Genomic DNA, 23,966 nt, shown 5'->3' with positions numbered 1-23,966 from the left:
CTTGGCAGGAGTTAGAGCCTCACCGGGTCCCTGCGGGTATCCCCCCCAATCTCCCAGACATTATTTGCTCCAACGTCGCCTTAAAGGGGCAGCCACATTGGTAGCTCCCAACTCTTAAAGAGACAGGAAGCTCGAGTGGTCTGAGATTCTTAAAGAGACAGGTAAGAGTCTAGGTTGGCAGGGCCGTGCTTTCAGTGTTACAATCCCTTCTTGGGAGGCCCAGATGCCTGGGAAATTCAGAACTTGAGTGGGACAAGTGGGAAAATGGAGAAATGGGATAATTCCTCCGGAGGGCGTGAAGTACCAGCTTAGGGGCGGGGCTTCTGAACTCCTAGGGAGCGGGAAACGTTGGGGGAGGAGCCTGTGGGCCTCGGGGCGGGGCCTCCAGACTCGAGCTAAACACGCGTGGGGCGGTGCGGGCTAGGGGCGGGGTTTGTGGACCAAATGAGACAGATAGATCCCCCCGAGGACTTAGTCTAGTGCGTGGGGGACATTCCCGAAGGCTTTGAGGATGGGAGAGGGAGAAGAAGGCTTGATCAGTTCCCTTTCTCCGCCGGGGTGAGGGGGGCGCGTGTAAACAGCGGCACGTGGACACAGATTTGGGGTTCGCGTCCACGCCCCTTTCCACAGAGACCGCACCACTTGGGACAGCGGGCGGAGCCGCGGGACGGCGGCTAGGCAGGGTGACCCGACTGCATTCCTGGCCGGTGTGTCAGCGCCACTTCCCGCCCCCTCTGCCGTGATTTCGGATCCTATTCGAGAATTGGGGCGTCCCCGTTTCTCAGGGTGTGAGCGGCTACCCAGAGCGGAAAGAGGGTCAGGGGAAGGGGACGCGTTCCTTCAGCCGGGGATCACCAGGCAGTTCCCCAGCGTGGGCGAGACACCCGGGCGCCGCCCCTGCGGGCTCCGAACTACAATTCCCAGAGGACGCGAGGAGGGGAGCCGCCCGACGTCCATCGCGGAAGCTGCTGGGGATTGTAGTCCCAGCCTACGACTTTGGACTCAGTTGCTGGGAAAATCTGTAAAGATCCAACCCATCCTTTTTACCGACGGGGAGATCGAGGCTCAGAGACTCGAGGGGATACTGATTTAGCGAGGCTCTCTTCTCGCCTTAGGGGCAGGGCATGTGAGTCTTCCCCAGCCTCTAACCTTCTACCCTTTTGGTGGCGTCCACATCTTTCTAGAAGGGGGAAACTAAGCCTGGAGGGATGGGGCAGGGATTCAGGAGGCTGTCTCCCTCAGTCACCGCGAGGTTAAAGTCGATTCTGTCTACGTGGTCCGGTCGCCCTCGGCTTCCGGACCTCGCCCTTTCTGTCTGTGAAATGGACTTTGGGTGATTCCCAATGGGAACGTCTCAGGCTGCGTACTGCCCCTCCAGGACTACAAGTCCCAAGGTGCTCGAGGCGACCCCTACTCCCCCTCCCCTCCGGGACCCGCCTCCCTCCAGCCGGAGTCACGTCGTCTAACCTGTTCCCGGCGCCTGCCCCGCCCCGTCCTGCGCTCCCCGCAGCAGGAGCCGGAGCCGGAGGAAGTCCCCCGGTGCCAGGATCTCCCCGGGATCCGTGAGTTCCACCCCCCTGGGGTCCAGCGGCTCTGGAGGAGGCCGACACCGCGTCCCTGGGAGGGGACTCGGACGCCGAGTCCCAGGGTGGAATTGGGGGTGCGCAGATGCCAGGGTCCTTCGAAGGAAAGAACTCATATTTACTGGGCAAAAGTAAAGGGAACTCTGATGCCTGAGTTCTTGGGATGGAGGGCTCGGACGCCATGGTCCCGGGGAGACGCTGGAGCTGGGACTCCTGAATCCCACGAATTGGGTGTTCTCAGAAGCCTGAGTCTTTGAGGAGAATTGGGGTATCAGATGCCTGAGTCCCGGGTAGAAATGACAAGACTCGGACTGATGGGGCTCTAGAAAGGGCGGCCATCCCTGACGCCCTCCAGCTGCTTTCTCCACCGAGCCTCTAGGTCTCGAGGCAGAATTAGGAGTGGGATGGGGATAGTGGAACTCGGGGCCCTGAAATGTAGCAGGACAAGCCCCCGAGGTCCCTCTGGAGGCTGGGTTCCGGCGCTCCCTACGCTTTCCGGCTCTGGGGTGGGGGCCGGGGGAGGGGGTACCACGGCAGCTCTCCAACCTGCGTGCGGCTGCGAGATCCCCAACATATCATTAACTGGGGCGTCAGACCTGCCTAACCAGAGGAGGGACCTCCACCCCAGGGCGCCCCCTCGTGGGGGCGGGAGCCTCCCATTACCCCTTGGAGGTGGGAGATACTTGGGGTTTGCAGGGGGTTCTAGAACCCAGGGCAGAATTCCAGAAGGTGGGATTGGATTCTGGGAGGCTTGCATGGCTGGGCACTACACAGGCACGACAGAGAGGACAGGGGTAAACTGAGGCTAAGAGGTCACACAGGTAGAGTTGATTAGCGTTTGGCCCCTTCTGAGCAGCTGTCTCGGATAGCAGAGCTGATCAGAGTTTGGCTTCCTCTTTCTTCTGCAGCTGTCTGGGGGACGGGATTCCATCCATTCCCACCAGATTTTCTGACTAACCTCCCCCACTCCTAGGGCTCCACGCCCTGACCCTGAGGTGAGAAATGTCACCTCCACCCCCATCTGTCTGACCTGAGGTACTGTGGGAGATAAGCGAGGGATAGAGGCTAATTCTGGAGGTGTGTGTCTGTCCTTGAAGCGGGGGAGGGCAGGGACTGGCTGTCTCCCCCTTCTCTCCACCCCCATGCGTCATGTGAGGGGATTGAACAAGGGGGTGGGGAAGGCAGGGGGTTCTGATGAGAGAGGGAAGAACTTCCTAATTGTCTGGGCTTGAAGGGCATTCGGTGATAGCCTGAGATGAAATTAAAAATAATAACCAACCATGGCTGCCAAGACAGAGCTCACAGCGTGCCAGGCTCAGCGCTGGTAGGTAGATGGTTCCCACTGTCTACAGAGGTCTCAGGCAACTGCCCAAAGGTGGCTTGCTGACTCCACCCCAGGCAATGACTTCTCTCTACTCCACTGGGGAAACTAAGGTTGGAGAGCCCACACCCTGGGCTTTTGCCACCTTCTCTGTGGGATCTTTCAGGGCACATGTACCCCTCTGCCAGAATTTTTGGGCATGACCACGAGCCAGAACTCACTAATGTACAGGGAGAATTTAGGGTTTAGGAAGCTGAGACTCCAGAGGTCAAAACCCAGGGCTTTTAGACTCAGAAAGAGTTGAAAGGGCTCTTTTGGGGAAAAAACAAGATTCCTCTGGGTCTTGAGCCCTCACTGTGTGGTAGATCCTATGTTATCTTAAAGAACAGCCAAGGAAGGTCAGTAATTAAGAATCCTATGTGTGAACTTTATTTGGTGCCCTACGTTGTTCTAAACACTGTACATAAGTTATGTCACTCAAACCTCACACCCTTCTGAGGAGAAGGTACTAATTCTCCCATCATACACACCAGGAAACTGAGGCACAGAGAAACTATATAACCAGGGTAGAGACTTAGAGAGGGGGAAAGCCCTAGCTTGTTCCACAGTCGTCCACAGAGGGGAAAACCAAGTCCCGGAGAGGGTGGGGTCTCTTCCAGCGTCAGTCTGTCCGGACAGAAATGTAGGAGTCCAACCCGGGTATTCCCAGCCTAGCCTGGTGCTCTGTCTCGGTTCCCACTGGGGATGATGATTCCTCCAGGAAGCCCCCGGGATTTTTAACCCCGAAGAACTTGCTTGGCCTGGCCGTGTGCACGAGTCCGGGGGACCGAGAGTTAGGGGTGGAGGGGAAGGGGAGGAATGGGAGCTGGGGTTAGAGGGTACCCAGGGGTGGACTAGAGCCCGCAGGAGGGGGAGCGGGAGCTGGAGGTGCAGGGCTGAGGCCTGGGAACGGAGGCGCGGTCCGCGCCGCCCCTGCGCCCCGCCCTTGCGCCCCGCCCGGCCCCGCTCCCCTGCCGCGGGAGGTGAGGCACCTGCCCAGGCCCGCAGCGCATTCCCGGGGTCTGAGCTCAGGCGCTGTCCGCCCGTGGGCCGTGACCCGGAGCGCCCCCTCGTGGCCCCGACAACCCCTCTGCCCGCGCCAGCCCTGGGAGGGCCCCACGCCCAGCCTTGGCATTTCCTTAGAGCCAGAAGATGTCAGCGTGGGATCGGAGAGTCTTAGAAATTTGGGAACCCTGAAATCCCCCGAAAGAACATCTCGCTGCCAGAATGCTGGCACCGGAGGCTGCATAGAATTGTTCGTTTTCCTATTTTAACAGACGCAGAGTGTTTCCTGTGTATCTGAGCTTCTAAAAGCCCCGAGTTCTGATTCCTGGAGTCCATACTTTCTGAGGCCTGAATTCTCAGAGCCTTAATTCCTCTTGCACCTTCTGGCCAGTTGGATCCTCACTATAGTCCATAGCTTCGTTTTACAGATCAAGAGGCACTCTTGTCAGGGTCAGTGGTGCCACCAGATTTGAACCCTGGAAGTCTGGCTCCTTACTTGTGATCTTACCCACTCCCCTGACCGTGCATTCAGCTAGACTTTTAGGGCAGCGGAATCCTGGGATAGATAGAACATGGTGCAGGAAGATGGAGAAATCGAAGCTAGCAAAACTGGAGAATTCTAGAATGTTCCAAAGATAGAATCTTGGACTCAGAACTTTTGGACAGGAGACTCTCAAGCTGAGAGTTTTAGGCTCTGTAGAGCTTTAATAACAACCTCAAAGTCCTTAAAATTTCAGAATCTAGGCCTCTGAGCGATTGAAGAGGCCTCTTAGAATTGCTGATTTGCCTCCTCCTTTCACTGTTGGGGAAACTGAGGCCCGAGGAGTGAATGGGACTTGTTGCCCAAGGTCACATGCTCCCAGCACACCCAAATGAACCACCAGCCCCAACAGGTTCTGTTCCGAGGCTTCCCAGACAGAGGCCAGAATCAGCATGTCCCAGGCTGCCCCGCTGCCCACGCCTGCACCTCCAAAGCTAAGCGGTTGGTGCAGCCTGGGGAGGTGGCCGAGGTGGCGGGCGTGGTGGCTACCATGGGGATGGGGATGGTGCTGGCTTGACTGGTTCCTTGTGGCCTGGCTCCTTCCCACTGAGCCAGTGACCACAGCAGCCCAGCCACCCCCAGCCACCTCCCTGTTCTTCCTGTGAACACTGGGTCCCCATGAACAAGGTCGACTCTGGGGAGAGGAAGCTGAGTGGTCCCTGCCCTCTGGGACTCTTCCAAGTCTGGTCGAGGTGACCTAGACTAACAAGTTGGATCCAGGTGTGAAACCTAATACTGCCGACTCCTTGCAAGCTGATCTTGAACAAATAGTTCTTAGCCCCATTTTTTTGCCTGCTACTGTGACTTTGACCATTAAATGTGGTATCGGATGCAAGCCTTTGGCACAGTTCTAGGAGGCCGTGGCCCCTCAGTTAATAGTTGTTATCATTATCCCCTCAAGCAACTATCACAGGCACACAGTAGGCAGCACAATTATTATTTTAAAAAATATATCCCTAGTGGGGCCCCTGGGTGGCTCAGTCAGTTAAGCATCTGCCTTTGGCTCAGGTCATGATCCCAGTGGTCCCGGGGTCGAGTGCTAAGTCGGCCTCCCTGCTTGGCAGCCTGCTTCTCCCTCTGCTTCTGCTGCTCCCCCTGCTTGTGCGCACGTGTGCTCGCTCTCTCTCTCTAAAAAATACATAAAATCTTCAAAAAAATTAAAAGATCCCTAACATAAAAGAAATGATATCCCTAACATCTAGCATAGGGTCTCCTGGCCCTAGTAGGCACTCAGTAGTTGATAGTTACTTTTGCCTCCTTTGTTCCCCCAAATGCCTGGCACACAGTAGGTAATCAGTGCATAATTGTTGAAGGAGTGATTCAAGGCTTATTAGGACTGACCTAGAAAGACGGACAAGGAGCTACGTAAAGAGAGTGAATTGTCCAGAGGCATCCAGGAGGATTTGAAGGAGTGGGCATTTTCCAGCCAGGGAAGCGGAGGGGCATAGTGCTTCCACTGGAAGGAGCTAGGAGAGTCAAGGCTCTGTCTGTCTGCTCTACGACCCCTGGTTCCCTGGAGGCGGGGTCTGAGAAGGCTTCCCACCCACCCACCCACACACCTCCGCAGGCGCCCCGCTTCCGCCGGCACCATGGACAGCGAGGCATTCCAGAGCACGAGGGACCTTCTGGACCTGAACTTCCAGTGTGAGCTGGGGTAGGGGGCGGGGCTTGCCCCGGAGAGGCCCTCAAGGGTAGAGGCGGGGCGCTGCCCGGAGGCCCGGGTCCTTACCGCTACTCCCACCTGCCCAGCTCTGGCCATGAAGCACATGGACCTGAAGCAGATGGAGCTGGACACAGCGGCGGCCAAGGTGGACGAACTGACCAAACAGCTGGAGTCGCTGTGGTCAGACTCGCCCACGCCTCCCGGCTCACAGGCTGGAGCCCCACCTAGGGTGAGCCTACTCGCCTCGGTCCCCACCGTGGCCCCCAAAGCCAGCTTCTTTCTGCCTGGGGTTCTGCCCCATTGGGTTGTACAGGCCGTGGGCTATTTAAGAGCACTTGAAAGAGGGGACCAGTATAAATGGACATCTCACAGGACCCTTGGAAGAAAAGGGTCTTTTTCTAAGAGGCAGAAGGACACCGTACCGGCTAGCCTCAGCCCTGATTTCAGGGCTGCCTTACCAGTACCGCTCACCAGGGCTCCCTATGCCTGACTCTCCGCCCCGGTCCAACTCCCCTAGGTTAATTTCCGATGACCTCTTTTGATCTACTAACCCACCTCCTAATGTCTCCTTTGACCCCTCAATGTCCCGGCCTCCCCACAGTTGTCCCGGTACAGCTCCAGCCCGGTCCCCGAGCCCTTCAGCAGCCGCGGGTCTCCCCGGAAGGTGGCCACCGACGGTGCAGACACCTCGTTCGGACGCTCCGAGAGCGCCCCGGCTTTGCACCCCTACAGCCCGCTGTCCCCTAAAGGCCGGCCCTCGTCACCGCGCACCCCGCTCTACCTGCAGCCGGATTCCTACGGCAGCCTGGACCGCGCGCCCTCGCCCCGGCCCCGCCCCTTCGATGGCACAGGCAGTTCCCTCGGCCGTGCGCCCTCCCCGCGGCCCGGATCGGGCCCGCTCCGCCAGCAGGGTCCCCCCACGCCCTTCGACTTCCTGGGCCGCGCTGGTTCCCCGCGGGGCAGCCCCCTGGCCGAGGGGCCCCAGGCCTTCTTCCCCGAGCGCGGGCCCTCGCCACGCCCCCAGACTTCAGCCTACGATGCGCCAGTGGCCTTTGGGAGCCCCCTCCTGGGCGCGGGCGGTAGCGCTTTCGCCCCACCTCTGCGCGCTCAAGGTGAACGAGGGGGCCTCCTTTGGGGGGGTGGGAAGGATGCAGGCCTGGGACCAGTCTCCCGGTACATCCCGATTCGCCACCTCTCCCTAGACGACTTAACGCTGCGCCGGCGGCCCCCCAAAGCCTGGAATGAGTCTGACCTGGACGTGGCATACGAGAAGAAACCTTCACAGACAGCGAGCTACGAACGTGAGTGGTAGGAGGCTGGGGGCGGGGGGGGGGGGGAGCCAGGAGAGGCAGCCCCCAGACCCTAATGATTCCCGCCTCGCAGGCCTGGACGTCTTCTCGCGGCCTGCTTCGCCAGGCCTGCAGCTGTTACCCTGGAGAGAGAGCAGCCTGGATGGGCTGGGGGCCACCAGCAAGGTGAGGGGTGGCTGGGGAGGAGGCTGGTGGGCAGGGGCCGGCAGTGCGGTCAGGACCACCTCCCATTCCTGGCTGCACCCCCAGTCTCCGTGCCCTCCACCCCAGGCTCTTCCTTTTTTATCCTAGATTTCCACCCCCTCCCTGACTCCCTTTGCCTCACTCCCTCTGGTTTCCCTCACCTTCTCTCCCTTCTTGACCTTTTGTCCTTACCTCCTTCCCCCTCCTCCTTTATCATTCCCTCTGCCTAACTTCCTCCCACCTGAGCCCCTTCTTTCCTCCTTCCCTCTTTCTCCCCCAGGACAACCTCACCAGCGCCACTCTGCCCCGCAATTACAAGGTCTCGCCTCTGGCCAACGACAGGCGATCTGATGTGGGCAGCTACCGCAGATCGCTGGGCTCCGCGGGGCCATCAGGCACTTTGCCCCGCAGCTGGCAGCCTGTCAGCCGCATCCCCATGCCCCCTTCCAGCCCCCAGCCCCGCGGTGCCCCGCGCCAGCGCCCCATCCCCCTCAGCATGATATTCAAGCTGCAGAATGCCTTCTGGGAGCATGGGGCCAGCAGGGCCATGCTCCCTGGCTCCCCCATCTTCTCCCGAGCACCACCACCTAAGCTGCCTCCCCAGCCCCAGGCACCTCCTCAGCCCCAGCTGCCCCCTCAGCCCCAGCTTCCTCCCCAGCTTCAACCCCCTGCCCCGCAACCTCCCCAACAGACTTGGCCCCCTGTGAGCGAAGGTGAGTCAGCACTGGGGGGCCCAGAGGGCTGCTTAGAGGGAGGACAAATGGCTGGGGACCAGAACAGCTGGGGGAGCCATCACAGCCAGACATTGTCCCTGTAGAGAGCAAGGCTACAGGAGCTTGGGAATTTGCTCAGGAGCTAGGTATAGCACGGTGGTTAAGCATGGACCCTGAATCAGACTGCCTGGCTCCATGCTGTGTGACCTTGGACAAGTCACTTAACCTCTCTGGACCTCAGTTTCCTTGAGTGTAAAAGGTGATAGAGCCCGTCTTACTGATTATGGTATTAGATTATTTAATCCATATAAAGTCGTTGAAGTAGGGTCCGACGTGTAGGAAGATCTCAATAGCTATTATATTGGTTATAACAATTATTAATATGTTTGTGTGCGTGAGACCAGCACAGGGCCTAGAGTTAAAACAAAATGGGTTTTGAGCCCCTCTCCACCGCTGACTTGCTGTATGACTCAGGATAAATTAGCTAACCTATCTGAACTTCTGTTTTGTCATCTGTGAAAAGAGATTAATAATATCTACCTCATAGATTGTGAGGAACATTCAATGAAATAACTTGTGTAGAGAGTGATCATTACTGTTTTTACCTGCTTTAGAAGCTCTGATAGAGAGAAATAAGACCAAGAGACCATCAGGCACCAGGACTCTAGTCCCAGCAAGAGTATTCTTTTTTTTTTTTTAAGATTTTATTTATTTATTTGATAGAGACACAGTGAGAGAGGGAACACAAGCAGGGGGAGTGGGAGAGGGAGAAGCAGGCTTCCTGCTGAGCAGGGAGCCCGATGTGGGGCTCGATCCCAGAAGCCTGGGATCATGACCTGAGCCGAAGGCAGGTGCTTAACGACTGAGCCACCCAGGCGCCCCCCAGCAAGAGTATTCTGCCTGAGAGGGTAGGCAAGGAAGTTCTTAGAATCTCAGCAAGTGGGGCACCTGGGTGGCTCCGTTGGTTAAGCGTCTGCCTTCGGCTCAGATCATGATCTCAGGGTCCTGGGATCGAGCCCCGCATCAGGCTCCCTGCTCCACGGGAAGCCTGCTTCTCCCTCTCCCTCTCCCCCTGCTTGTATTCCCTCTCTCGCTGTGTCTCTCTCTGTCAAAGAAATAAATAAAATCTTTAAAAAAAGAATATCAGCAAGTCAAGGCAATCTGATGGGAGGAGCACAAGATTCAGAAGTCAGGGGGACCAGAGTGCAAATCGCATTGGCTTTGGGCAACTGACTTCCCCTCTCTGACTTCCGCTCTCTGACGCTCAGCTTCCCTGTCTGTAATAAGGAAGTGATAGCAGTAGCTCCCTCACAAGGTAGTGGTGAGAATTCAGTAAGGCAGGCACGTGCTAAGTGCTTGATGAATGGGAGACGTCACAATCATATATTATTCACAGCCCATGGAAAGTAGCACAGAGAGAGCAAGGAACTGCCCTGAGGTCACACAGCAAATCGGATGCTGGCTACGGGTCAGGAAGTTGTGGACTTGGAGAGGGGAGTCTTGGGGTTCTCCCAGGGACCCATTCTCTGATGGGCTCCTTGTTCCTTCTAGGCCTGCCCAAGCCTCCCCCTGAGCTGGAGCCCGAGCCGGAGCTCGAGGGGCTGCTACCGCCAGTGCTGGAGGCTGGTGACGCAGATGAAGGCGCCGTAACCCGGCCCCTGAGCCCCACGAGGCTGCAGCCGGCACTGCCCCCCGAGGCTCAGTCAGTGCCCGAGCTGGAGGAGGTGGCGCGAGTGCTGGCGGAGATACCGCGGCCCCTCAAACGGAGGGGCTCCATGGAGCAGAGCCCGGCGGTAGCCCTGCCCCCCACCCACAAGAAGCAGTACCAGCAGATCATCAGCCGCCTCTTCCATCGTCACGGCGGGCCTGGGGGGCCTGAGCCCGAACTGTCGCCCATCAGTGAGGGATCCGAAGCGAGGGCAGGGCCCCCTGCTCCTGCCCCACCGGCTCTCATCCCACCCCTGCCCCTGCCCCAGATCAGCCCACCAGAGCAGCTGCAGAGCATGGTACGTAATACAGGAGCACACGGGGCTCTATTAGCACATGGAAGCGCCCCTTCCCTTTTAGGACAGGACCTGGAAATTGCACCCATCACATCTGCCTCTTCCAATGGGTCAGGAACCTGGCTGCAAGGGAGGCTGGGAAATGTAGTCTTTTTAATCTAGGTGTTGCCTGGGTTCTGAAGACAGGGAGAATGTCTAGGGAGAGGCATTCACAAGTCTTGGCCACACAGAGACTCTCTCTGCTCTCCCCGCCCCCCCCAATAACCAGCCCTCAAGGGCATCTCTTCAGGAATCTTGGAGTCTTACCACCTGGAAATGAGTGTGTCAGTGGGTTTCTTCCAGGACCTGAAAAGCCTGCCTGAATCGAGACAGTCACCATTTCTCTCCCCAGCTGCTGCACGGTCTCTCATGTCTGCCTTCTCTGGGGATCGCTCCCTCCCCTCAGACCTCAGCAAGCCTGTGCCATGGCTAGAAGTGGCGACTCAAAATGACCTCTCACTTCAGGCCCATGGTGTCCTCTGGTGCTGTTCAGAGCTGCTTTCATTCAGAATTGCAAGAGCAAGTCTCTGACCTCTGAGGCTGTGGGCGTTGTGATAAAGGGCACCAGCTGCAGAACTAGGCTGCCTGGTTCATATCCCAGCTGCATGGCATGCATCAGCTGTGCGACCTTGTTGTGCAAGACACTTAGCCGCTCTGGGCCTCGGTGTCTTCATCTGTAAAATGGGGATGAGAATAACCGTAGGATTGCTGTGAACATTAAGTATATGAATATAGTGCTCAGAATAGTGCTTGGCGCTTAATTGTTAACCACTATTATTATTGTTAGCATTTGACCAGGGGGTGGTCGCCTTCTAAACTTGCTCCAGTCCCTGTGTCTTGGCTGGGGGTGGGTGGTGTCTATGGAACAGTCCTGTTCTCTCGGTGTGGATGGACGGAGAGAGGTGAACAATTTCCAGGGAAGAAGCAGGGGCCAGGTACTGACACCCAAAATGCCTATTCCCAAGCCCTCCTAAAGTTGGAGCCAGGAAATGTTGAGACCCAGGATCTTGAAATCAAGAACAGAAGAATGAAATCACCTTATAGAATCACAAAGTCCTGGCCATAAAGAAACTTGAAAATTCACAGAATTCAAGAATTAAATCCTGTTCTCAGTCTCAGAGCAGTGAACCTTCAGAATCCTGAAGAGCCGGAGTTTCAAAGAACAGGATCTTAGAATTTAAAAGTTAGTAACACCGACTGTGGTTATTAAGTGATCTGTGAAGTCACCAAAACTGAAAATTAAAGACTCTTCTCATTTGAATCTGAAAATTACAGATTAGTGCACTAATATGTTGAAATACAGAATTCTGTTTTATTATTTTTTAAAAAGATTTTATTTATTTGAGAGAGAGAATGAGATAGAGAGAGCATGAGAGGGGGGAGGGTCAGAGGGAGAAGCAGACTCCCTGCTGAGCAGGGAGCCTGATGCGGGACTCGATCCCGGGACTCCAGGATCATGACCTGAGCCAAAGGCAGTCGCTTAACCAACTGAGCCACCCAGGCGCCCAAGTTTTATTATTTTTTTAAAGATTATTTTTTTTAAGTAATCTCTACACCCATCATGGGGCTTGAACTCACAGCCCTAAGATCAAGAATCTCATGCTGTACCAACTGTGCCAACCAGAATTGTATTGTAAATGAACATTTTCCACTAGAAAAGAATACACAAACACCATAGTAACTAGGAGGAAATAGAAAAAAAGAATAAAGAGGCCAAAAATCACGGCACTCAGAACCATGATTAACATTTTAAGTATCTCCTTCCAATCTGCCGGAATGAAATTCTAACCATAAAACATTAAAGTTCCCAATCATAGAATCTTGGGAATGCAGCATCTTGGGTCTTCAGCAATTTGACATGGCATAACTTAGCATTCCTGGACTCACAACAATATTGGAAATTTGAAATAGCTGAACCTCAGAGAATTTTGAAATCCATGGCTCTTGGGATCTTCAAATTCCGGGATCTTGAAATCATCGACATCAAAGACCAGAATCACAAAAATGCTACATGCTCCGAATAAATGAATCTGGTAGGAGGACCCATGAACATCAAAAATAAGAAAACACAAGAAATTAAAAAAGAAAGAAAGAAAACACAAGGAATAATAGGCTAAATAATCTCATTCCATACATCTGGAATTAACATTCCAGAAGAAGCAGGGGCCAGGTACTGACACCCAAAATGCCTATTCCCAAGCCCTCCTAAAGTTGGAGCCAGGAAATGTTGAGATCCAGGATCTTGAAATCAAGAACAGAAGAATGAAATCACCTTATAGAATCACAGTTTGTCGTGTGTGTTTCATAGTATTTATGTTTTATAAAAGCAGTAAGACTGAGGACGGGTTGAATAATCTGGCTTCTATGAATCATCAACTCATCAGGTTCCTTTCAGGTCTCAGGGGCCAAGATCCTATACTCACCAGATTCCCTGACTGTCGTAAGTAATCAAAGGCTATAGAACTAAGGCATCCCCTTCCCCATGGCCGTCTGGACTCAGGCTCTGTACTTCCCTGCCTTCCAATCCCAGCCCTACCTCTGCCTAGTTGGTTGAACTGGGGCGGCTGCCGCCGGGTCCCTGAACCTCTGTTTTCCTCTGTAAGTAATGGGTATATTAACGATCCCCCCAAGTCACTGAAGCCCACCCCCACCCCCTGCCCTGTCCCCCCAGGAGATGCGCTCGGTGCTGCGGAAGGCGGGCTCCCCGCGCAAGGTCCGCCGCGCGCGCCTCAACCCGCTTGTGCTCCTGCTGGACGCCGCGCTGACCGGGGAGCTGGACGTGGTGCAGCAGGCGGTGAAGGAGGTGCGCGCTGCCAAAGCGCAGGGCAGGCGCGGGGGGGCGGGGGGTGGCGGCGGACGCGGGATGGCCGCCGCTGGGGACTGAGCCTCCGCGTCCCCCTCCCACCCAGATGAACGACCCGAGCCAGCCCAACGAGGAGGGCATCACCGCCCTGCACAACGCCATCTGCGGCGCCAATTACCCCATCGTGGACTTCCTCATCGCGGCCGGCGCCAACGTCAACTCCCCCGACAGCCACGGCTGGTGAGCTCTGACCCTGACCCGCGCGGGGCGGGGCGCGGGGCGGGGCGGCGGGGCGGCGGGGCGGGGCGGCGGGGCACCAGCGGGCGAATGCGCGGCCACCCACGCACGCCTCCACGCCTAGGACACCGTTGCACTGCGCGGCGTCGTGCAACGACACGGCCATCTGCACGGCGCTGGTGCAGCATGGCGCAGCAATCTTCGCCACCACGCTCAGTGACGGAGCCACCGCCATCGAGAAGTGCGACCCCTACCGCGAGGGTTACGCTGACTGCGCCACTTACCTGGCAGGTGCGAGGCACGCCTCTGGGGGAGGGAGGAGGTCGTGGGGACTGGGCCGCCCAGCTGGCAGTTGCGGAGAGGGAGGCGGCAGATTGCGGGTCGCGGGAGAGAGGACGCGGGGGCTGTACCAATCAAGTGGCAGGATCACAGAGGAAGGGCGGCGGGATGGACCACCTGCGGGGGAGGGGGACAGGGCGTCCCAGCTGGCAGGTGCAAGCGGGCTGTGTGGGGTGAGCAGACTGCCGACCTCGAGGGATGGGGGGAACGGGCACTGTGCCATGCAAACTGGACACCTGTAGGGAGAAGAGAGGTCTTGGGAGATTGCACTGTTCCCCTGCTTTCTCACCTGCGGGCGTGGGGAGTTGGCCGTTCCATTGATAGCACTTACCAGGCATAGGGCTGGGCAGGTGGGCCGTGCTCCGTGTGGGAGACACAGGGCCACACACCTGGCAGGGTAGCAGGCCATGGCTTCTGGGGAGGGGCTTGGGGACTCTTCCACTTGAGGGGATACACGAGGCTTCCCTTATGGGGGGAGGGAGCAGATCACCTAACCAGGTGATGGGAGGAAGTAGGTAGCCTGTACCAAGGGCTTGTCCGTATTACACACCTGGGGTGGGTGGGCAAACTGTATCATAGGGTGGGGTTAGGAACATCACAGAGCTGGAGTGAGTTAGGCTCTAGGATCGCGGTGGGGGGGACAATGTTCTAGGGCCACACAAGAGCCTGCTGTGCCACCTAATGGCAGGAACTGGACGAGAGCCTTGGGGCTTCTGGGTGAGCAGGGGTAGACAGGGACTGCACCACTGGGGCACGAAATAGACTGTAAGCTTCGGGGAGGGGCATTGGGCCCTTACACATTTGTATAGGGAGGGGGAGCCTATGAGATGTGGAGCTTGGACTGTTCTGTCTGCCTCCGACATGGAGAGTTCTGTGAGGGTCAAGTAGAGGTTGGACACCCGACCTGGCTGGGAAGGGAGCAGGAACCGGAACCCGGTGGACTAAAACCACTGGAGAGAGGGAACAGGGTGGACTGTACCATTTGGAAGGGTGAGGGGCTAAATTCTTGATGGAAATATTACCACTTAACGGGGCGGGGGTGGGGGATGGGCTGTACCCTCTGGAGAAGTTATTGCATCCTCTGGAGATTTTGTCACTTGGGGAGGGGGAAGCAATGTGGATTCACCATCTGGGAAGGGGGAGGGGGGAGCACTTAGGGGGAGGCGGGGAAGGGCTGTACCATCGGAAGGAGGGGTTGAGATTAGAAACTGTACAGCTTGGGGGGCCGGGGGAGGCGGTATGCAGCCGACCGCACCTCTGGGAGTGACACAGGGACTGGATGATGTCCATGAGGGGATGGGGACCACTGACCCTGCCTCGGGGGTTGGAGGCCCAAGTTTGATGCACCCTGATGTTCTCGAATTCCAGAGACTGCCAGTCCCTGGCAGGTGACTCCAGCTTTGGCACCCCTCTCCAGACAGGGGTACACACCTTTGCAGGTGGCTCATCCCTCAGCTGTGTGTATGTGTGGGTGGGATGCCACATCCCAGGGCCTGTCCCTGTCCTCAGCGTGTCTTGTGTCCCTGAGTGTTCTAACCCCTCCACCCCCCACCCCCAACCGGGTGTTCACAATCTCTGCCCGTTTATGTTTCAGATGTGGAGCAGAGCATGGGGCTGATGCACAACGGGGTGGTGTATGCCCTCTGGGACTACAGCGCGGAGTTTGGGGACGAGCTGTCCTTCCGCGAGGGCGAGTCAGTCACCGTGCTGCGGAGGGACGGACCCGAGGAGACGGACTGGTGGTGGGCCTCTCTACATGGCCAGGAGGGCTATGTACCCCGTAACTACTTCGGGGTGAGCCTGGAAGAGATATATATTGTAACAGCGTCCTGGGGCTATTTGGGGAAAGGGGTTGATTCTGGGAAAAAGAGGAGCAAAAGGGACAGTCCACACTGGGGGAAAGGGAGGTCAGAAGAATCCATTATGGGTTGTGGGGAGATGAGGACCTTACAGTTGGGGGAGAAAGAGCCCCTTCCTGGTGGTACTTTGTGGGGAACTCACTGCCTTACTAGTTATTTGATGGGTTCATGCTCAGTCAAATATTTTTTATCATCCCTAGTTATATTACTGGGGAAGCAAGGAAGAATGTATTTTAGCCAAGGGAAGCCGTGAAGAATCCCATTTTAGTAACCGAGGGGAAGTTAAAGAATTGTGTATTACTGGTGTAGTGGTGAGGAACCTATGTTACACTGCAGGGGGCAGGGAGAGGAGGAATCCATTATTAAAATGATGGTAGAATTGAGGGAGGTTGTACTAGGTTAAGGGAAGAGACCAGAAGATCCCATTATATTCCTAGGGGAGAAGATTCTTTTAGTTTGGGGATGGGCGGCGGTGGGTCTCAACGAGACAGTCATGGTGGTAGGGAGAAGCAGGTGTTTCTTTCATGGCAGTATGGAAGACTTGGAAAACTCAATTTCATCAACTGGGCTGCTGAGTCTAAGGCTCCATGTGGTGCTTGGTTGTGACAGGGGCCTTGGGGATTCTGGAGTGATTTGGGAGTCAGCTGAAGGAGTCTGTTAGGAAGGGAGGGGAGGATGGAAACAGCCCACCTATTTGGGGGTGGATTAGGTGACTCCATTAAAGTTGGGGGTGGGATGAAAGAGTGAGAGTTCCTGGCGTCTAAAGATCCTGCCTTCCCTCAGCTCTTTCCCAGGGTGAAGACTCAGAGGAATAAGGTCTAGCTGCACAGAAGGACGTTGCCAAGGGAGGCAGGAGGGAGCAGCCTTGCCTTTGCCCCAGACCTCTCCCTCAGTAACTGCTGCATCTCCTTGGGCCCCAAGCCTACAGGGTTGGGGTCCTCACCTCCAGCTCTCTGCTTCCCTGGAAGCCCAAGGAGAAGGAGAAGCTCAGCCTTGCATTTAGAAACTGCCTTAGCCATGGGAGATCACCTTGAAGCTGGGAATCATTGGAGGCAAGAGACTCCCCCCATCTTCCTCCATTTGCCAAATCAGATCCCGTCCAAAGTGCCTCCCACTCCTACTGCCAACCCCTCCCACCCCTTCAAAACAAGCCAACACACCATCCTAGGGGAGCCTGGGATGTGTCACCTCCACTGGATTTCCCTGGGAGTCACCTCTGCCCCCATCTCTCCAGGGCTGGGTGAGACACACTGGTCTCCCAGCTCTCCCCAGTCAAGTGCCTTCACCCAGTGCTGGTTTTATAACCAAATGGGGACATTTTCCCTTATAAATAAAGGTAGTTTGCACCAAAATTGACTTCCCTCTCTTTGGATCCCCCTCTGACCTAATAAGTGCTCGTCACCCTTATGAGTTCGGAGTTCGACAAACCAGTTTTTTTTTTTTTTTTAAAGATTTTATTTATTTATTTGAGAGAGAGAATGAGATAGAGAGAGAGCATGAGAGGGGGGAGGGTCAGAGGGAGAAGCAGACTCCCCGCCAAGCAGGGAGCCTGACGCGGGACTCGATCCAGGGACTCCAGGATCATGACCTGAGCCGAAAGCAGTCGCTTAACCAACTGAGCCACCCAGGCGCCCCACGACAAACCAGTTTTAAGGAAGCCCCTTTCTAAGGGATTTCTGTCATGTAAATCCAATACTTCCTCTTCCAAACACACCTGTTTTTTGTGTTTTTTTTTTTTTATGGGAGGAGAGTTTTTTGTTTTTTTGGTAGTGTCTTGATCTTTTTTCATGTTTTGGATTCTTTATGTCTTTAAACATTTTAAGCTTATCTTATAGTATATGTATGATAATTCTATCATCTGAAGTTTGGGGCCATCTACTTTTATAATTTGCTGTGTCTGCTGGTTCTCACTCATGGTGGATTTTTTCCTCGTGTGTGTTGAAATCATGGATTGGGAGACCGTCTTGGACAAGGCTTTATCTTCCTGAAATCCAGGTGGCCTTGTTGAGGGTATGACCCTGAAGAGTGACTTTCCTTTGCTTCTGCCCCACTTCTTTATTGTGTAAACTGATTTTTGGTAAAGCACAGGCATATATCTCCTCTGTGTATTTCTTTCTTTTTTTTTTTTTTTAAGATTTTATTTATTTGACAGAGACACGGCGAGAGAGGGAACACAAGCAGGGGGAGTGGGAGAGGGAGAAGCAGGCTTCCCGCGGAGCAGGGAGCCCTATGTGGGGCTCGATCCCAGGACCCTGGGATCATGACCTCAGCCGAAGGCAGATGCTAAATGACTGAGCCACCCAGGTGCCCCTGACCTGCTATTTCTTGATAGCCAATTGTAGACATTCTCTACTGATGCTTGAGCTCATGCAGCCACCACTTTCCCTCTCCCAATGAAATCATGTCATAATTTTTATATCAGTCAATAGTTTTTACAGTGTGATACGTAAATGTTTTTACTGTAGAGCCTTGTAATATACTAGCATTTTCTTTCTCATACAAACTTCCAAATTTTTGAGAATTAATAATTACCTTTGTCACATGCTTAATTTTATATGTATTTTTCAAATGTTCCATGGGATCATCCATACTCCTATCAGTTCACAAGCTTTGTTTCTTTTTTTCCCTCCCTCTTGAAGTCTTCTCTCTTACTTTAATCTGGGCCTGCTGCTCTCTAGGCCTGTGCTAAGCTTTCCTGGGATATCCCCGAGTTGGACACTATTTCCTGGATCCCATGTCTTTGTCTTACTTGGTTGACTCTTCATTTTGGTGGAGCACATCCTCCAGTTGTTCTCTTAAAAGGGTGAAGAAGAGGTAAATATTTTTGGGTTCTTAAAAACTAAATATAGCTTCATTCTACCCTCCCACTTTATTATAGTTTGGGTGGGGTATAAAGTTCTAGGTTGGAAATATATGTATCCTTTTTCATTCAAATCTGTTTGCACCCTGAGTTGGAATGCAAATTTATTTATTTAAAACATTTTTTTTAAAGATTTTTAAAATTTATTTATTAGAGAGAGAGAGCGCAAGAGGGGGTAGGGTTAGAGGGAGAAGCAGACTCCCCGCTGAGCAGGGAGTCCGATGTGGGACTCGATCCCCGGACTCCGGGATCATGACCTGAGCCGAAGGCAGTCGCTTAACCAACTGAGCCACCCAGGCGCCCGAAATGCAAGTTTAGAGAACAAGAGAAAGCTGTTTTTTTCCCTTAGATTTGTTTCCATTCTCCCTTTCCTTTCCTTTGAACTTGTATTTGACTTTTTTTTTTTTTAAGGGAGAGAACGTGTGTGCCTGAGGGTGGATGGGGGTCTCAAATAGACTCCACACTCAGCGTGGAGCCTGGCGTGGGGCTTGATCTCATGACCTGAGCCAGTATCAAGAGTTGGACACTTAACCAAGCCACCCAGGTGCCTCTTGACTTTTTTTTTAAGTAGCTTGCCTTTTTTTTTTTTTTTTAGCTTTTTGGCCTTTTGGCTTTTTTTTCTGGAGGATTTTGGAATCTTCCCTTTTTCTCTGGGTCTGAAAATTCATTCATATGCCTTACTGTAGTCTTTTTCTTTTCTTTTTTTTTTTTTAAAGATTTTATTTATTTATTTGAGAGAGAGAATGAGATAGAGAGAGAGCATGAGAGGGGGAAGGGTCAGAGGGAGAAGCAGACTCCCTGCTGAGCAGGGAGCCCGATGTGGGACTGGATCCCAGGACTCCAGGATCATGACCTGAGCCGAAGGCAGTCGCTTAACCAACTGAGCCACCCAGGCGCCCGCCTTACTGTAGTCTTTATTCATTAGTCATTCTGACCTTAAGTCTGTCCTTTTGATCTGGAGAGTCCTACCCTTTGGTTCCAGGAAATTTTCTTATATATTTCTGTGCTGATTTCTTCCCCTTCATTTTCTTGCCTTTTTTCTGGAATCTTCATTATTTGGATGTTGGACCTTCTGAGGTCAGCCTTCAATTTTCTTATGTTTTCACTACTATTTTCCAGTCCTTTGTCAATTTCCCCTTACTTTCTAGATTCCCTAGACTTTAATCCTTCTCTTAAAATTTAAGTGTCATCTGTAATTTTGAATTCCCAAGAACCTTTCTTGTTACTTAATTATTCATTCTTGGCATACCCTCCAGCCCTTACTTTATAAATGCAGATATTTAGTGTTATCTTGCAAAGTATTTCACAAAGTATTTAGTTACAGGTGTTTTGTGATTCTTTTGTAAGCTTTCTTGTTTTTTTCTGTATAATGTTTGTTTCTTCTGGGCTTCTTTATTCAGTCTGATCACTCTTTTTCACAGCAGAGGTATGTTAGTTTCCAATTATTGCCTTATCAAATTACCAGGAACATGGTAGCTTAAATAACACAGATTTATTATCTTGTAATTCTTGGGGTCAGAAATCAGAAATGGGGACCTGAGGGGGTGATTGAGCCAATTTAGGCCCCTCACCTTGGCCTCTGAGTGGCTGCCAGCATGACCAGCCAGTGGCAGGGTATCTAGCAACTGCTGTAGGCTGAGAATTGGGAGGCTGAGAAGGTGTCAGAGGCCTGCAAGCAAAAGAACTGGAGGCTGAAGCAGACCAAAGAAGCTCAGACTGAAACTGAACAGTATTGCCTGCAAAGAGAGAAGTTCAAGGCCAAGGAAGCTGTACTGTGGAGTGGAGAAGGAGACACAGGAGAAGATGACCATCCTCCAGACCTACTTCCAGCAGAACAGGGATGAAATCCTGGATAACTTCTTGGCCTTCATCTGTGACATCTGGCCAGAAATCCATGAAAACTACCGCATAAATAGAGAGGGAAGGAAGGAGCAGCTCTGCGCATGGCTTGGCATTTTATTTATTTTTTAAGGTTTTATTTATTTATTTTAGGGGCGGGGAGAGTGTGAGCCCAGGAAGGAGCAGAGGTAGAGGGACAAGCAGACGGGGAGTCCGATGCGGGGCTCAATCCCATGACCCTGAGATCATGACCTGAGCTGAAGGCAGACGCTTAACCCACTAAGCCACCCAGGCGCCCTCCTTTTCCAGTTTCTAGAGGCTGCCTGCATTTCTACCAACGGTCTGTTTATGATGAGTTAGGTATTCTCTGAGATGATACAGGTTTTCTCTACCTTGCTCCTCACTTCCTGCCGAGTCCCCACCAGCAGAATTGTTAACATCCATACTTCTACTAACAGTCTGTTCAAGGCAATCGCGGCTTTTCCTATTATCTTCTCAACATTCTTCCAGCCTCTGCCCATTGCCCAGTTCCAAATCCACATGTTTAGGTGTTTGTTGCATTGACACCCAGCTTCCAGGAGCAAAATCTGTGTTAGTTTCCCATTACTGCTATAACAAAGTATCACAAGCTTGGAAGCTTCAACAATACAAATGTATCATCTTACAGTCTGGAGGTCAGGCATTTGAAATGGGTCTCATGGAACTAACATGGAGGCGGTGGCAGGGCTGAGCTCCCTTCTAGAAACTCTAAGGAAGAAGCTCTCGCCTTGCCTTCTCCAGCTACTAGAAGTTGCCTGCATTCCTTGGCTCGTGGCTCCTAACTCCCTCTTTAACTTATAGGGACTCTTGTGCTTACACAGGTCCCACCAGATAATCCAGGATGATCTCCCCATCTCAGGATCCTTAAACTTAATCATGTTTGCAAAGTCCTTTTTGCCCACATAAGACAGCAAAGGAGAAGAAGTAAACGAGACAGGAGTCCCTGCCCTCGAATTCAAACACCGTCTGGACCTTTGAATGAAATTAATCAGTGATTACTACTTTTGTTGGAGGTGTGCTAATGATAGAGTGGTGATGTTTTTACGGAGTCTTTACTTTTAGAGATTTATTATGAAATACCTATCATAAAATGATATGGTGTCTGGGATTTGCCTCAAAATGTTGACTGGGGGAGTGATGTGGGTGTAGATGAAGCAGGATCAGTCCACATTTGACAATGAAGCTTGGTGGATGTGGGTCTTCATACGGTTCTCTCAACTTTTGTGTCCATTTGAAATTGTCCCTAATAAACAGTTATAAAATGACCGTGATACTAGATATTAGCTGATATTCTAGTGAAAGAGTCAGACGATAAATAGAATAATAAGCGCAAAAGTAATATCTCAGGTGCTGATCATTGTTATGGAAAAAACCCAAATCAGGTGAGGCAGATATATTCTTGCACCTGATTGGGAGGTATATTCATTTCCTGTGGCTCCTGTAACAAATGACCCCCAACTCAGTGGCTTAAAACAACACACATTTATTTTCATACAGTTCTGAAGGTCAGAAGTCCCAAATCAGTTTCACCGGCTGAAATCCAGGTGTTGGCAGGGCTGCGCTCCCGGAGGCTCTGCGGGAAAATCCATTTCCTTGCCTTTTTCAGAATACAAGCTGTGTTCCTTGTATTCTTTGGCTCTGCCCCCTTCCTCCATCCTCAGAGCCTGCAGTGTAGCATCTTGATGCTGTTACGTTGCCTCTGTCCCACCGTTGGCTCTCCCCCCTTATAAAGACATCTGTGATTACACTTAGGGCACACCAGGATATCTCAAGCGCCTTGACTTCATCACACCTGCAAAGTCTCTTTTGCCATATAGAGGAATGTCCACAGGTTCCAGAGATCAGGGCCTGGAGATCTTTGGGGACCACTACTCAGTCTACCCAGGGAGTAATGCAATTTAAATGAGTAGTCGGGAAGGTCTTGCTGAGGAAAGGACCTTTATGGAAGGCTTGAGAGAGGTGAGGGAGGAAGGCATGCAGAGATCTGGGGAAAAAGCCTTCCAGACAGAGGGACCAGCGGCCACAGGGGCCTGGAGGAGAAGGGTCTGAATCATCCCTCCCTCCTGGTGTTCATGCCCTTGAGTAACCCCTCCCCTTGCCCATGGGCTGGATGTAGGGATGTGTTTTTGTTTTTGTTTTTTTAAAGATTTTTTTGAATGTATTTTGAGAGAGAGAGCACAAATGGGGAGAGGGGCAGAGAGAGAATCTCAAGCAGACTGCATGCCAAGCTCCATCCCATGACCCTGAGACCCTGAGATCAGGACCCAAGCTGAAACCAAGAGTCAGACACTCAACCTACTGAGCCACCCAGGTGCCCCAGGATGCTTTCTAAGAAATGGAATACAGCAAAAGTGACGGGCTGTCACTTCTTTTTTTTTTTTTTTAAGATTTTATTTATTTGTTAGAGAGACCGCGATAGCAGGAACGACAAGCAGGGGGAGTGGGAGAGGGAGAAGCAGGCTTACCGCCGAGCAGGGAGCCCGATGCGGGGCTCGATCCCAGGACCCCGAGATCTTGACCCCAGCCGACTGAGCCACCCAGGCGCTCCCGGGCTGTCGCTTCTGACATCAGATTAAAAAAGACAGTGACTTCCATCTTCCTTGCCTCTCTCTTGGGCTCCTCTTGCTTCTCCATTGGATGAAGCGGGCTGTCTTCAGAGGTGCCCCTGTGGCAGGGACCCGCAGGTCGTCCTGGCCAACAGCCAGCAAGGAAATGAATCTTGCCAGCAACCACCTGGTGAGCTTAGCGGCCGATCGTTTCCCAGATGAGCTGGGATGACTGCAGCTGCGTGCAATTCCTGACCTACAGAAACCGTGAGATAATAAATGCTGTTGTTCTCCACCATTACACTTGGGGGTAATTTGTTGTACAGATGAGCTGGCTCCTGCAGGTCTGGTGCCTGCGTGGAAGAGCCAGGAAGCCAGTATGGCTGGGAGGAGTGGCTTGGGGACAGGGGGAACAGTGAGAAAGGACGTCAGGCAGGTAGCAGAATGCTTACTACGATGCAACTGGCTCACGTCAGTCCAATACCCAATTTCATTTTCTTTTTTTTTTTTTTAAGATTTTATTTATTTATTTGAGACAGAGAGAATGAGAGACAGAGAGCATGAGAGGGGGAGGGTCAGAGGGAGAAGCAGACTCCCCGCTGAGCAGGGAGCCCGATGGGGGACTCGATTCCGGGACTCCAGGATCATGACCTGAGCCGAAGGCAGTCGCTTAACCAACTGAGCCACCCAGGCGCCCCTACATCGTAATCTTTTTAATATTTGTTTTTACTTTTTTTTTTTTTTTAATGTAAGCTCTGTGGACCAATGTGGGGCTTGAACTCATGACTCTGAGATCAAGAGTCCGGTGCTGTACCGTCTGAGCCAGCCAGGTGCCCCTACATTGTGAATAATCTAATTGTTCCTACATTGCAGATGACAAGTTAATTTGACCGAGGTCACAGAGCTGGTAGACAGTGGAGCCAGGATTTGGACCCAGGCATTCTGGTTCCAGAGTCCACACCTTAGCCACGAAGCCACAATGCCTTTGCATTACTGCCTGATGAGGACAGTAGCTGGCAAACAGTAGGGGTTCTCTAAATGAGA

At 53.0% G+C, this 23,966-nt stretch overlaps 1 protein-coding gene and 1 pseudogene across 9 annotated transcripts; both read left to right on the top strand.

The window, feature by feature from the left end:
- The first annotated feature begins 23 nt into the window (after positions 1-23).
- Positions 24-17,011, top strand: PPP1R13L (protein phosphatase 1 regulatory subunit 13 like). Of its 9 annotated transcripts, XM_064580368.1 has the most exons (15): positions 439-1,126; positions 1,379-1,562; positions 6,057-6,133; positions 6,239-6,381; positions 6,754-7,264; positions 7,355-7,453; positions 7,536-7,627; positions 7,926-8,358; positions 9,910-10,364; positions 12,796-12,840; positions 13,072-13,203; positions 13,310-13,443; positions 13,565-13,731; positions 15,374-15,573; positions 16,422-17,011. In XM_064580368.1, exons 3-15 carry the CDS (start codon positions 6,079-6,081, stop codon positions 16,458-16,460), a joined length of 2,505 nt encoding a protein of 834 aa, XP_064436438.1. In that variant the 5' UTR covers positions 439-1,126; positions 1,379-1,562; positions 6,057-6,078; the 3' UTR covers positions 16,461-17,011. The 9 variants fall into 9 exon arrangements, with proteins under 9 accessions (XP_045747698.2, XP_064436437.1, XP_064436439.1 ...); XM_045891742.2 differs by lacking the exons at positions 439-1,126; positions 1,379-1,562 and adding an exon at positions 24-161; XM_064580367.1 differs by lacking the exon at positions 1,379-1,562 and having other exon boundaries at positions 438-1,126.
- Positions 17,012-17,139: 128 nt separating this feature from the next.
- On the top strand, positions 17,140-23,958 carry LOC135362788 (V-type proton ATPase subunit G 1-like; annotated as a pseudogene).
- Positions 23,959-23,966: the final 8 nt, after the last annotated feature.

Source organism: Mirounga angustirostris, unplaced genomic scaffold (genome assembly GCF_029215605.1).
Source record: "Mirounga angustirostris isolate CCGP_5_RB_7025 unplaced genomic scaffold, mMirAng1.0.hap1 SCAF_16, whole genome shotgun sequence".
Classification (NCBI taxonomy): domain Eukaryota; kingdom Metazoa; phylum Chordata; class Mammalia; order Carnivora; family Phocidae; genus Mirounga; species Mirounga angustirostris.
This window is presented reverse-complemented; position numbering and strand designations above follow the sequence as displayed.